The sequence below is a fragment of the Anoplopoma fimbria genome, chromosome 4, assembly GCF_027596085.1.
Source record: "Anoplopoma fimbria isolate UVic2021 breed Golden Eagle Sablefish chromosome 4, Afim_UVic_2022, whole genome shotgun sequence".
NCBI classification, from domain to species: domain Eukaryota; kingdom Metazoa; phylum Chordata; class Actinopteri; order Perciformes; family Anoplopomatidae; genus Anoplopoma; species Anoplopoma fimbria.
In genome coordinates this window covers 11871267-11886807 of record NC_072452.1, presented here as the reverse complement: position 1 = coordinate 11886807, position 15541 = coordinate 11871267, and the positions used below count along the sequence as shown (strand labels likewise).

The following is a 15541-nucleotide window of genomic DNA, read 5'->3' as shown; positions in this document are numbered from 1 at the left end:
GCAGCACATCAGGGACCGATGGAGGAGGAGAGTTGAACAGTAGTTTCTAAACCAGAAAGAGCGTCCAAGTTGCAAACAAATGTGTACTTTCGCTCTCCTCTTATGCTGGAGGTGCGATAAAGCAGGTTGTTCGTTCATTTCACTGCATTTCTTGTTGATGCGAGCGGTCAGCCGGCCTGTCAGTCAGTCAGTCAGTCAGTCCGCAGCACCGACCAGTGTCCGTGTGTGTGTGTGCGTGTGCGTGCGTGTGTGTGTGTGTGTAGTCTCGGGGAGTTGTCTGAGCAGCAAGGCAAAGAGTGGGGCAGCACACGCACACACACACACACACACACACAATGTGAAGAGAGGAGTTGAGCGAAAGAGATAGACATAGAGGAGGAGAGTTGTGTGTGTGTGTGTGTGTGTGTGTGGGAGAGAGAGAGAGAGAGAGTGAGAGAGAGACCTCGGCGGAAAGGAGGAGAGAGAGAGGGGAGGAGAGCTCCGTCTCTCCCGGTGCACTTGGCAGTCTAGTTGCGGGCTGCTGTGCTGTTGCTGTCGTGGCGTGGCTGGTCGCGCCAGGCGGGGAACTTCACCACACTGGAGCCCGGAGTCCCACTCTCTCACCTGCGCAGTTCGGAGCTGCCATGGGTCTCTCGCCTGGATTTACTGTCCTAATTATTCTACCGGCCTTTCTGCTGCACACCAGCGGCCTTTACATCGCCAGTAGCGTTGGTACGTACAGTGGGGTTAAACGTGGTCAGTGTTTATGTTGTTCTTCCTATCTGCTGATCTCTTTATCAGCAGGATCTGCAGGGGGGTCTGCATGCGCTCTCACTGGAAGTCTGGAGCTCAACGTAGCGGCAACATTAAAAAAAAATGTTTTTGCATGCTTCTGTTTGGGTTTTTTATTTATTTTCCACATGCTTTCTGATGTTTTTTTTTTTTTTTTTTTTTTTTTTTTTTTTTGCAAACAACATTGTAGGATGCATTTGCAACTTCTGTGCGTCCTTGCTGGGGTGTTTGCAGGGGGGGGGGGGGGGGTCTCCGGAGGTCTCTCAGCGGTGCAAGTGCAGTGTTGTGATTTGCTTTCTCCAATCCAGGGGGGGTAATATCTGAGGTGTAAAGGGGCATCAGATGCACCGGTTTACTGTCGGATTTTTGCAGGGAAGTAGTCTAACATTATCTGATTCTGCCGCTGTCGCATCTATCGATCTGTCACAGGACGCTGGAGTCGGATGTCAGCCTATCGATCACACTATTACCAAATCACCCCTCTAACATGTGAGCTCAAGACATATTAACAGTGTGTGTGTTAGATTTCATCAGTCAGCTGACTTTATAAATAAAATATGATAGATGGCTGACGTTGTAATAGTAATGATAATAATAATACTAATAATAATGATTAATAATAATAATAATAATAATAATAATAATAATAATAATAATAATAAAAATACCACGTGCACCTGAGGACCACATTAAGGTTATAGTCTTTCTGTCTCTGACTGTGTGATGGCATTGACACCTTAAAATGGCCTTGGCTCTGTGTGTGTGTGTGTGTGTGTGTGTGTGTGTGTGTGAGTGTGTGTGTGTGTGTGTGTGTGTGTGTGTGTGTGTGTGTTGTCGCCTTTAAAATGTGTTTTAACGGTCACATGAAAATGTTCCCTAATCCAAGACAGTGTTAGATGCATAACTTGTCTTTAGGAGTCGATACTCATAGTGGATTAATTTGTATGTAGTTAAGATACAGTAATGATAGTTAAAGATGACAGGATAAATGCACAATACATTCCAATGTGCATCAAATGAATAAGAAGCGCAGGGGTATTGTTTTCCTCTGGTATTCAGTTGGTGTCATGGTTATAGAAATCACTTTCTTCTGATGGAGCAGCCAGACAGTGAGAAAACAGCGTGAGAAAGCCGCAATTAGCACCTTCATCTTGTACTGGCTTTCCTGTTGATGGTAGAAGGGCACAGGAGGTGTCAGGAGCAGCGCGCTCTGCTGAGGCTGCCGTTTCCAAACGCGCACTGCCGAGCACCGGGGTCGCCTCTGGGTGGGGCTGTGTGTGTGTGTGTGTGTGTGTGTGTGTGTGTGTGTGTGTGTGTGTGTGTGTGTGTGTGTGTGTGTGTGTGTGTGTGTGTGTGTGTGTGTGTGTGTGTGTGTGTGTGTGTGTGTGTGTGTGTGTGTGTGTGTGTGTGTGTGTGTGTGTGTGTGTGTGTGTGTGTGTGTGTGTGTTACAGCTTTTTTTTATTTATTTATTATTTGTGACGCAGAATAAAGAATATATAATCCCATGCTTGACATCTTTGTAATCCCTTATTTTTCCTCCCACTTCTTTTTCTATCCTCCAACCTTGACTCCCCATTTTCTCCGCGGTTTATCCCCCATGCTTCTCCCATGATGCCTCCTCCTAACCCTGCTGTGGTTTCTTTTTCTCATTTTTAACCTCTAATGTTCCTCAATCTCAAATACGCACCAAATAAACAATCTTCTCCACCTGCCACTGCTTCATGCTGTCTCTCTCGTCTCTCCCTCCTCTTACTGTCCTGTTCCCAGACTCCCTGCAGCATGTCCTGGGGGAGTATGGACTGGTGAGGCCGATCAGTGTGGACGCAGAGGGCCGCTTCCTGTCACACGCCGTCTCGGCTAGCCGCATGGCAGGAGGGCAGTCCCGTAGGCGCCGGAAGAGGGAGGTAGGAGTAGGCAATGATGAGTGGGAAGGACCAAAAGAAGAGCCTGTGGCCTTACAGGAAAGGCTTTACTACAACGTCACCATCTTCGGCCGGGAATTCCACCTGCGTCTGCGCCACAATGCCAGGCTGGTGGCCCCCGGAGCCAAGATGGAGTGGCATGATGACAGCGACAGCACCCGGCACTCTGAGCCACTGCACGATGAATGCTTGTACGTGGGGGACATCAAAGACGCACCAGGAGCCTCTGTGGCTATCAGCAACTGTGACGGCCTGGTGAGTGGACAACCTGTGTTACCTCTTATCTGACTGACTGCTGCAGTGTTCGCTGTAAAGGTGCCTGTGGACAGAATGACACGAGGGCTATAGGAGATAGGAAAAGCCCCTTGACTGTGTCGTTGTCCCTGGTTGATGTTTCTGGGTGACCCCATAGCTCCAAGGTTATCTTGGGGTCAAACTTAAAATATTCACCTCTTTTCTCCCTTATGCCCTCCAAACTGACCTGCGATGAGAAATACCTGAGTCATGTTTTCATCCCTCTGTCCTCTGACCCTTTCAGTAAGCTCATGTAAAAGGGGGGGAAGGGGTTATTAACGGAATACACTGATGTTTCACTGATAACCTGGGTATTCATGTCTGTATCTCAGCTCAGGGCTTCTAGAATAACATTTAGCTGACTAGTCCTATACGCTGTAGGACTGGACAAATAGCAGACACCTCAGCCACATTTGAATTCAAGCTGCCACCATAAAATATTTTGGTTGCACAACAGTTGCTCAGAGAGCCTGAATTGTAAATGCTTTTAATAGAGCCGATGATGAATCGAGGAAAAGGCACAGAGATGGCAAACAGTTGGTCAATGGATTTCGGCAAGGGAGAGAAGTGAGATATAGACCGTGTGAAGAATGTGCACAGGAACTGCTGAGATGAGAGGATGCAGAAAGATGGAGACCAGTGAGCGACAAAGACGTGGAAGGGACAAGTGTGAAAGATAAATCTTGTGGCTGTGGGAAAAAAGGCAAGTAAATAAGAGTAAAAATGGGCCAAGGATGTATACAGGGAATGATGGGATCGGGGTTGGAGTTCCCCTCATTAGGAAAAGTGTTCATTAGTCAGCCAGATCAGCCCGCCACTGGAGCTGAGTAGCAGCGACTGGATCCGTTTAGGGTTGAGGACACAGGGGACTGAGCAAGCAGCTGAGAGAGCAGGCAGGGAGCCAGGACAGCACAGGCCTGACATGCCCACTTAGCCTGACACCAGCAGCATCAGCACCAACTCGCTGCTGCTGCTGCTGCTGCTGCTGCTGCTGCTGCTGCTGCTCGCTCCGGCCCGTCACTCCAGGGCCTTTTGGTAATTTCTAGGAAAGGTTGCTGTCAAAGTGTAGTTGGTTATAGATAACAGATCACCAGATTGGCTGACTGCACTGGATTGCATGCCAGATTTTAAAGGATGGGTTCACATGTATGTTGGAAAGGTTTGATCACTATAGTATTACCTCCAGGCAGCATTGGTGCTTCCTATTGTGACTCAAATAGAAAAGTCTTCCTGATCTGCAGAATTGAATTCTTAAAAGTACCCTCCAGAGTTTTTGTCCACTAGTAGTGCTATGGAGCAACGTTTAAGCGAGCGTGTCCTTATTTTGTTTGCAGCATACACATGCACGAAGATGGACATGTATGCACTGGAGCATGCAGGTGACGTGTTACGCTATTCTATTGATCAATTGGTGATGGTAATTTAGCAATGTGCCAACAAAGGCAAGCCAGAAGGAGACTGCAAGTTTTATCATGGAGGAAATACATTCAGCACAGTTGTCAGGCCTCAAGGACTCACACAATGCCATTTGGTGAAACATACTGAATGTAAACGTAACTCTAAAGGGCACCTTTTTAAAGTGCAGTAAAAGCTAATATGTGACTTTGAAAATCAAAGATGGATGAAGCAAGTGGGTGTCTTCCAAAGTTATGGTCTTTTTAGAACAAAACGATTTATTTTTTTAATATCCGTCCGTTGCAGCTCAGCAAATAATGCTGACAAAAGAAACAAATAGAGACTTTTATTCTAATTAGAATGTAATATATGAAAATATTCACTTTATTTGTCTTACTCAGACTGCTGAAGTCTAATACTGGCTTCAGTTAAATTTCCATTTTTTCACAGAATAAAGACCTTTAATCCCCCATCACTTACATTAGAGTTGCATTGGAAAGGGGATCTCTTCAGAGCCAGTATGAACCGGAGGAATTATGAGCATGTGAAGGTTGTTTTAAGACTGGCTTGATATAATGTTAACCTATCCTTTAGGATATATCACATTATTAAGTGTTTTGGGGGTTTGGGTTTCAAAATGTAATCTTGAAACTGCTGAGGAGTAAAACAATATTGTTACAACAATTTCCAAGACAAATATTGTCCATATAAGAGCTGTAACACCCGCAACAAATAGTCAAAACAAAAGCATGAAATCCCCTTTTCATAATCACATTAGCGCTGTCGACTCATATTTCATTTGTTCCTCCTCACCCCTGAACAACTCATGTCATTACTAATCAATTCTTACAACCTCCTCAGGCATGTCAAGAAATAGAGCCAGGCTCTCTGTTGGGCTCTACCTAAGATCTGCCCACATCTGCCTCTTTAAACCCAGCAGAGCCACGTAGAGCAGATCTGCCCTGCTGTGCCGACTTCCTCAGTGACCCAGCCACCTGGTTAGAGCGGCTTCTGCCCTGCGTTACCATTCACAGCCAAGAATCTCTTGCTGGCTGTGATCCAGGGTGTGTGATGGCAGCAAGGAGGGAGAGAACAAAGACAGGGGCAGACAAGGTTCAAACCAAAATACAAGAAAATGACAATAAAGAGGCAAAGGAGGGGGAATGAAGAGGGCAAAGGGTTTAGATCTCAAGAAGTTACAAATGACTATAATGAATAAGAGAGCATGGGAGAGCACAGGGAAAAAAGGAAAATCTTTGAATGGACAAATGACCTTTGGAAGGAATTGGATTTCTGTGAACAGAAGCTGTGATCAGCTGGTTAGTTCTTTGAGAGGAGGCAGCACTCTGTACAGAATGAGAACTGGGGAGTGTGTTTGTGTGATGTTGTATCCTACATCTGTGCAGTGCTAAATGAAATTAAACTGCAGCTGAGACTGTGTTTGTGTGTGTTTGTGTGTGCAGAGTGCAGAATGGGGAACCGCATGAATAAAACAGAATAAAAACTCTTATGCTTAGGAGGTTTTCACTTCATGCATGAATGTTGCTGTGTGCAATGTCTGGAAACACCTGTATTTGTACGCATGAATTAGGGTTGAATGTTTCCTCATGGCTTTGAAAAGATTGTCACTTACTGAGAATGACAAGACATGTCACAGTTGGGAAAGATGACTAAATTCCATTTTTGCTGCTTTTGTTTCAGGCACCTGTAGAACAGAGCCATTGTTGAATGGACTTTTTGCTCTATGACAAGTCAAAAGATCTGCTTAAAAATGCCTAGTTATTGTTTCCCTGTTTGACTACATGCAAAATGTAAAATTTCTGTAGTCGTTGAACTTAGGTAAGCATCCATTTTAGCATTAAAGGTAAAATGAGGAAACTCCTTCAAGTTTAGAAGTTAAACCGGTTTAATTTTTCTAATGCTTCAGGATCTATGACAATTAAGGTACCTTTGAAATTTGGAGGTGGTGGTTTTGTTTCATTTTGTCTGTCTTCTCAGACAAACAAATGCTAAAAATGCCGGTATCCTGCAGAAATGTTCTTTCCTCAAAAAGCGGTGGATTTCAGCAAGAAATCACATACTAAGATCTCACTTCCTGAACTTGAATTCCATGTGAATTCATATGTGCATGTGTGTGTGTTCGAACTGCTGGCCCCACTTGTGGTCTTTCCTTCAGCCTCACCTACAGTATTTGTTCAGAGGTTTGGAAGCTGTGTTGGCCTGATTTTGTGCACATGTGGGTGTGAGGTCAGGTGCGTGTGTGTGTGTGTGTGTGTGTGTGTGTGTGTGTGTGTGTGTGTGTGTGTGTGTGTGTGTGTGTGTGTGTGTGTGTGTGTGTGTGTGTGTGTGTGTGTGTGTGTGTGTGTGTGTGTGTGTGTGTGTGTGTGTGTGTGTTGTGTGTGTGTGTCTTTTAAGGATCTTATGTGGAATGTTACGTGTCAGCAGAGCTTTTCCTTTTTCTGGAAGAGACAGTGGCATAGTGATGGGTGTTACAATATAATGTCTGTCTAATTTCTTCATGCAAAAAATTCTGTCATTCTGATGTGCTAAAGTAGTTAAGTGGGGACCGTCTGACTTTGTCAGCGAGCAACGCTGTCAAACTCTCAGCTAGACACGCATTCATTTTCACTTTGGAAGTTTATTCATTTTCAACAAATAAAACAGAACCACAGCAATTTCTGGTTTTGATGAAAATTGGTACTTCTGCCGTTTATGAGCCCTGTTTACTAGACCATAGTCATGATGTAACAAGGTGAAGAGACGTATCCTCTTAAAGAGATTCTGTTAGGCGCGATTCTAAACTCTAGATGCTCAGCATGCACCAATGCGACCCAGCTAAAGGTTAACAAGAGAAACTGGGTAGAAGGAGAAGAATCAGACCATCTTCAGAAAAATGCAAAAAAAAAACTAAATTTTTGAGTGAGAAGTCACCTAAATTCTTAGATATACTCATCTTCCACCAGGATATACTTATCTTTTAAACCGTGTACAGATACACATACAGCGATAATTTTAGAGCTCTTAAGCAAAACATTTCATGTCAACAGATAATGTTTAAATAATCACTGCAGCTCAAACAAATTATCGTGATTAATAAGCATAATTGAATTAATTACCACATTTAGGAGACAAATCTTTTCCAAACTGCACTCACTTGACAAACACTCTAATATTAGCATCCTCTAGTTGCACTGCTGCACATCCAGATATCTATCTCCAGTGTGAGGCTTCCTGTCTTCCAGACGGTCCGCAGCACCTCAGATAATCAGTGAGTTCTGACAAATGGAGGGGCAGCTTCAGGTTACTGTGGGAACAGAGGGTCACACAGGTCTGTGGAGACGATAGACGTGCACGCCAGCCAGAAATGAGATCCAGCTGGGTGAGAAGTTATCCTCATGTCTCAGAGGTTTTAAGAGAGGAAGTTGTTTGTCATTTTGGGAGGTTTGCTGCTAAAATCCAGGTGGGTGCACACCTGGATGACGGAACATGTGTTTCCACAGCAATTATGCACATTTTACACCTTCACACACACACACACACACACACACACACACACACACACACACACACACACACACACACACACACACACACACACACATGCTCACTGCACATATTTGCTGAAGTGGATATTATGCGCCAACACACGCCACACCTACAGCACGGCCAGATGCTCGGACACACAGCAGGGACAGACAGCAGCCAAAAGCAAAGTGAACTGTGAACCATCTTCACCTCGCTGCATGACAAAAACCTGTGCATACATTTCTCTAATTGTCTCTGCCCCTCGCTTATATCGCTCTATTCTCTCTCTCTCTCTCTCTCTCTCTCTCTCTCTCTCTCTCTCTCTCGTGTTTCTTGGCCAGCAGCGGTAGCAGGCAAGCAGGAGAGCTCTCCTAATGATGGTATTAAAAGAGTCAGGAAAATGACAGAGAGAGAAAGAAAAAGAATGTGGCAGACAGCTTTTTGCTCCCCAACACCCACAGATTCAGAACTCCGGCAAAAAAAAAAAAAAAAAAAAAAAAAAAAAAGAAAGAGACAGCGAGAGACAGAGTTCCTTTAGTGAGCAGTCTTTGTCTGTTTTTAGCAGCAGCTGTGCTCCCAAGCGTTGATCAGACAAGTGGCGTTGAGGGTTAAGGGTATTGCCCGCTGTCTATGCAGAAAAAAAGTTTAGAGCCACGAAGTTATAGATCAAGGTCTCGCTTAGGAGAGGATATTTAATGTCTGCTATTTGCATAGTTTGGGCATCATCATTTGTTGGCGGATAATTAGCACTGATCCTGTGCAGGTGTTGCCCTTTGTATGTTCTTATATGCTGTATTTATGTTTGGCTGTTTGCTTCAGTCTGTTCATGTGTGTTATTAGCGCACAGCAGGAATGCTGGAAGGCGACAGTGTTATTTTGGTGCTTTCATTGAAAAGACTTAACATCAACAGCAAGGAGAAATGCCAAAGCATTGACAGGTGTTTTATTTATTTCTTCACTGTGGGCGGATGCATTGAGATGGCACATTGTTTTCAATTACTATAAAAATCTTATTCAGGGCTACAATACTAATTTTATTGTCGGGATTCACAGATACAATACAGATATCTGATATCGGACCAATTCATCGGGTATCCGTGGCAATAGCGCCAAGTTATTTTATATGTATAGCCTCTACATCCTCTATATATACTCTATTCACTGGATTTTTTGTTCCTGTTTTGACCAATTAGTTGCTGCTTTATAAAGGTTTACAATTACTTTGCAACTCCTGTTAATTTTGAGTTTTTTTTTTTTACCAAGTTCCTGGTGTATGATTCATTATTTTAACAATACACTTTGTTTTTAGTTAGGAAAAGCATTGTTTAAATCAAGCCTGATGTTACCTTACACATAAAAGAATAATCCCAGTCACTTCCACACAGTGAGGCATACAGCTTATTAATTAAACACTAGTATCGTACCAGTACACTGTATGGGCCGATACCCGAATCCCAGGTAATGGTATTTGGGACTGAAAAGTCAGCTTGCTGCATCCCTTAATTTTTTAGTAACATGACTAGAATTAGAAAGATTGTAAAGTTGCTTAACGTTACAAAACCACGAAACAGACGCACGGACAGGATGTACACATAAACCCAGTTCTGTGCCAGCAGAGGGCTTAATCTTGTGAGAGTGTTGACAAAGGGGAAGGCCGATCAGAATTATAGCCCCAGAATTACACTAAATGCCAGCGACACGGACACTTGCGCCAGCCATGGCCCTGGAACACACTCAGTCATTAGCTCCGCATTAGGAGTCAATAGAAAAGGCAGCCCTGGGCTGAGCCAACCCATCCATCCAGCCAACCAGTCAGCCAGCCAGCCAGCAAGCCAGCCCGGCGGTTAAGCTTGGTCAGGCGTGGCAGCTCACTGGGCCCTACAGTGTGTTATTCCACCCCGGGTCACACGATAAGCAGCTCTCAACTATAATCAGCTCAAATTGAAATGATGACATCAATTACAGCACGTTGCACAGCTGTTATTGACCCCAGCCCTCACCGGCTGTGTATAGTAGGCTGTGTGTAGAGGAGAAAAAAAAAACATGGAAGGCTGATGGTTGAGATGCGCTCGCAGGAACCGCCGGGCTGGAGGGAGGGCCGGGTGTAGAGAGGCCTGACTGCTGAGGCATTGTATGAATGGAGAAACGGACAGCAAGAGAGAGAAACATGTACTCGGTATCTGATTGCAGGTTCCACCCTGCAGTGTAACTCCACTCAAACACACAATTACTCAATCTAGAGCTATTATCAGATAGAGAGAGAAATAGAGGAAGGGGGGGAGGGAGAGAGAGAGTCAGAAAGAGAGCAAGCTCATTCTGAGGAACGCTATACAGAGCAAAAGAGTGCTTTTACCAGAGCTGTGATTACTGCCGCTCATACAGTGCACTTAACCAGCCCCCTTGACTCTCCTTCGTCTCGCTCTCTGTCATTCACAGAGTGCCGGTTTGTTTGAGTGGTTGAAATAACAGGATCCATCTGAGAAAATGGAGCAGTGGAACCCCAGTGATTATAGTGAAACACCTCTGTGATGTCACAGTAACAGCAGGTTTGTTTTGATTCTGAAATCAGCTCCAGCACACTGGAACGATGTAGTGGAGACGGAATGATTCAGTGTACATGCGATGATGTCATAGTAAAATACTGTGATGTCAGGGTGATATTCCAGATTAGAGGATTTATGTTTAACAGTGTTAGAGGCAATGTTTGTTACTTTGGTTCAGATACATGCAGTGTGTTTTGCACAAAAGGTGGTTGAAGTGCAATCAAAGAGGGTGCGTAGTAGTGATTAACTAATTATCTTCTCAGACAGTCACATTATTTACTTCATACCATTTAAACCGCACATCTCTATCTCAATCCCAGTCACTCAGTGCAATACATTCTTACTCATAACACGTCAATTACAGATGCTTGGGAGCCCACGGCTTCAAAGTATGAAGCTCTAAGTACCCCTTTAGAGTCAGTTTTGGACGTGTCGAGAACGGCACGTCAGTTTTCACTCATTAAATGCATCGTGTCTTTTCAAAATAAACTTCCATCTTCACAGGGAGTTTAGGTTTAGGGAACAAAACCACTAAGTTAGGTTTAGGAAAAGAGCGTAGATGTGACTAGCAACTAAAATGATAAAATTTCAAGTAAACTGTTACTATCCATTGTTATACTACTGTTTCACACGGCACACAAACAGCAGACTCCTTGACAAGAATCCTATGTACTCCGATTGCCATCTGTACTGTGGAAGGCAAAAACATAATGACAAAAAGTAATTTATAGTCAGAGCAAAATATTAAGTCCATAATGTCTGGCAGATTTAAAAAAATCATGGGTGACGATGAGAACTGTGATGTTTCAGTGACAAAATAAAGTAAATTCTGATAACTCCATAATAGCCCTTAATGTTACAATGTAAAAGAAAAGTATTCTGCAAAGTAAATGGTAATTGAATAGAAAACAGACCAGACCTTTATAGGAATAATTTGTTACTTGCCTGCTGGACAGTCATCACCAGCTCGTCAGTCAGTTAATCAGTCAGCCAGCTAGTCCCCCAGGCCGCAGGGCCGTGCAGGAAACTGATCAATGCCAGCCACATCAGCAGTTCTCCAGCTAACAGGCCCCAGCAGCCTCTGTGGAAACAGGACGAGACATCCTCTACCGTGTTCCATCATCTTACCAAACCCCTCTGCCTGTCTACCCCTGGCTGAACCGGCCTGTGTCTCCGGTGGCCACAGTGTTTTTTACCTCCCAGCCACCACACAGGCGGATTCGTACTCTTAAAGTTTTCCCCACTTAATCTGCACAAACAAAACTCAACATGAGAGAGAGAGAGAGAGAGAGGAAGGAGGGAGCGAGGGAGGGTAGGTTGGAGGAAAGCAGCAGTAACACAAAGGGGGGAGGAAGGAAGAGCGCGGTGGAATCTTAATGTGCCCAAACCTGAAGAAGAACAACAGCAGCATCATAACCGTCGCCACCTGCTCAGTCAGAAGGGAGGGAGAAAGAGAGGGAGGGAGGAGAGAATCTTCCTGATTAGCAAGAAGAAATTCACTTTTTATTGTCTCTTCCTCCCCACTAAGGTCACTTCCTTGCTTCCAGAAGCTCGTACACTTCTCTAACTGATCATGGATAATTTATGTTTGCCGGTTGTTTTCTCTGCACGAGTGCCTACTTGAACCCTCCTACAATCTGAAAAATATGTGTGCATTTTGTCCCAGCCTGATCTAATTAGTTGTATTTGTTCTTCCTCTGGCTTGAATTGTTTAGCTGTGGCATTTGTATTTTGTGTTTGCATGTTCCTTAATGGAACAGAGCCGGTCCGTCTGTCTGCATCTTTGTCTGTCTGCGTACAGTTTCTATGGTTGAAAATCATTTTGCTTGGCGCGTGATGCAGCAGGCAGCTAAGCGGCAAGAATCGCACTTCATAACAAAAACTCACACCCTCCTTATCTTACTAAGGCTGCTTGTTTTTGTTTTCTGCAAAAAAATAATCACTTTTCCTCTCCCAGTGTTTTATGTTTGGGGGGTTTTGTCAGTGCATGAGGACCCAGGGAATTGTTAGTGTACCAGCATATGTAATATATTATATAATAATATATTGTATTCTAATAACTGACTCTGTGGGGGCTGGAGTGGAGCCGCAGAAACAAAGAAACACATCTAGCGCTTTGATCACTGTGACTGATCGTCTGCCAGAGTGTACAAGGAAAGCTTTGGATACTGCCTTACAATTATGTAATCTGTTTGCCAAGATGTAATGGAGACTTTGAGATGACCTTGTCCATGTATAGCTCTGTGTGAGATGGAGTTACAGAATAGTTGGGCTTTCGAGGTGTGCTGGATGTATCTTCTGGATCAGGGACAGGGCCAAGCATCTTATCAACACTTGTACAAGCAAAAGATTTAGTTAGCAAGTAGGGCTGGGCTATATTTACCACACTATAAATGAATCCAGTCTTCTGCTGAGTTTAAGATTACCTTTAGATTAACATTCCCTATAAAGGGATTGGAGAACCTGACCAACAAAGACCAAGAATTGTGGGATGTGCAGAAGATTATAGAATAAGAGACACCTATCTTCAATCCTTTCAGTCTAAATCCTTGTAAATCCCACACTGTGAAAAGTTTACATCTTATATCTTGAGTAAATCACATTCATCACTTAAAATCCCTCATTTGTGACCATGCCAATCAGAATCATGTCTTTTACATTTAGAGAAGTAACACCATAAATTGCTCATTCCTGGGGATAGGTCTAATTTCTGGTGAAAATGCAAGCACTTGCATATAATGGCTATGCTGGTAATGCCTCAGATTGTAAAGCATGTTGTGGTATTTGCCATCTTTGTGGCACCTATCTTCTTTGTGGTGGACTTTAAGCGACACTTGCTTACCCCTGTCTCGTCCACTGCCAAAGTATCGCCACACATCTGATGTTGTTACAGTTTAAAGTTAAAGTTTGCTCAAAGCGAGTGCTCATCTCTCACATGTAACTATCCACCTTCTGATATCAAAACGATAGCATGTGTTGTGTTAAGCCCACTCCAACCCCACTGTGCCTGCTTTGTGAAATGGGCTGTCTCCTAACAGACTGTGATCGCCAGAAACAGCTTAGCTTCTGTGCAGGGTTTGGTATTAGTACGTTGTCAAGCAATGTAACTTAACAACAGTAAATCAAAGTATCTGAATTCCTGACTTAGGAAGTTCACTATCATGATTTTGTATGGTTTCTATATGGGCCAACCCCATTTTGCAAGTATGTGATTCGAAGCCTCAACTTGCCTCTGCTCTGTTGAAGTGCAGTTGAGCAAGTCCTCACTGGCTGATCGCTAACGGCGGCTTGTAGTCAGTCCTGACCGCTGGTCCCCCTGGAAAGAGGACAGAAGGGCTGAGCTGGGATCAACATAGAAGCATGTTAATATAATTTTTTCTACTGCTGTATATGTTTGTGCATTTGTGTAAGGGCTGTTGGGGCCTCCTACACTGGGATGTATACGTTTTTGTTAGGAGCATGTGTTGCCATTTGTGTGGCTAAGTGTGGCACTGAAGTGCATTAAGGTGCTCGGCTATTAAAACCGGTATAAAGGAGGAGATACATGATAAAATAGCTCTGCTGTCAGAATAAGTCTATTATTTGCTATTTTTATGGCCATAGCCACACACACACACACACACAACACACACACACACACACACACACACACACACACACACACACACACACACACACAGCTCCTCTAACAGTGCAATGATTGACAGCATCACTTGGAACACAAAGAGAAAGGATTCTTTTCTCAGAAGCTAATCCTTTGCCTCTCTCTTTCACACACACTGACACTCAGACGCAGACACACTGGGGAGAGGGGACTTATTGTCAGGTTGTGCTCTATCTCCACAGTTCATTTCTAATCCTCTTTCTCCCTTTCTGTACTGTCTCCTACACGCACGCACGCACACACACACACACACACACACACACACACACACACACACACACACACACACACACACACACACACACACACACACACACACACACACACACACACACACACACACACACCACCACCATCCGGACTGTAGTCTAGCTCTAGGCTGGGATCCACCACACAAGTCCCCAGTGTGGCCAAATCAGCGAGACTGGCAACATGGTGAGAGTGGAGGGGGAGGACTGCTGCATGTGAGGCAGGACAGATGAGGAATGAGGAACGAGATACAATTCAAATGAGACACACTGGAGAAGAGGGACTAATGGAAGAATAGAGGAGAAGGAGTTGTTCTTTTTTTCCTTGCTTTTTGCTCTCCTGGCAGCAGGGTGCTGGCAGGGCGGCTGCAGCTGCAGCTGACTCTGATGCGATGTGACATGGCCCTCTTCTCTGTCCTTTTTGCTGCTGTGTGACAGTGTGAAGCCGCCACCCACCTCCATCTCTTTTCCCTCCTTCCCATCTCTTCATCTCTCTCACCGGTTTGGGGGGGGGGGACTAGTTATGTCCTCTTCCTCTTAACTGCGCAGTCTGTTTGCATGCTATGCCTATGGCCATATAGAGATGTGTGTACCTTTCTCTGTGCGCCACAGATGACAACACAATAAATAAGGAATAACCGCTGTCCAAATATGAATTTCTTCAAGAATTAATCAGAAAACAGTCTAAGTAAACATTAGGAATGATGAAACATAAGAGAAAACCTGTTCCATCTGACCTCAGTGGACTTGGATTTAGCGTGGCGTTCTTTACTCTTCAAGAATTGATTGGAGTTGCATTTGAGAGGCGAATTGTTTGAGATCACATTTGGGAAGTATGTTTCCTCAATATCTTTTCAGGCAATATTTGCAGGACACATATTTCTGTTGAGAGCAGGTTGACCTCCCAGTTAGCACTTGTGTAGCTGCGTTGGCCTGTTTCCATAGCCACTCTGTGCTGACAGGCTCTATCTGGATGAGGAATTTCTCACTTTCGGGTCAGTCACAATGACCGGTCTTCCTCTGTGTATTACCTGTTAAAGGCCAAGTACATTCTTCTCTTTTCTATTTCTTCCCAATATCGCTGATCATTTTTATGTTGTTTTGTGTGGTTGTGTTGTGGATCTGAAGGGTTTCTTGAGCCACTAACGGGACCATTCACAGTGTTCATACACTTATAC

The 15541-nt window shown here is 44.2% G+C and overlaps 1 protein-coding gene across 1 annotated transcript in view; it reads left to right on the top strand.

The window, feature by feature from the left end:
* The first annotated feature begins 623 nt into the window (after window positions 1-623).
* Window positions 624-15541, top strand: part of LOC129090029 (A disintegrin and metalloproteinase with thrombospondin motifs 2-like) — a 105248-nt gene continuing 90330 nt past the window's right edge. The window contains exons 1-2 of the mRNA XM_054597499.1: window positions 624-711; window positions 2540-2949. Of these exons, the coding sequence (XP_054453474.1) occupies window positions 624-711; window positions 2540-2949 (498 nt within the window). The remainder of the gene's footprint in view (window positions 712-2539; window positions 2950-15541) is intronic.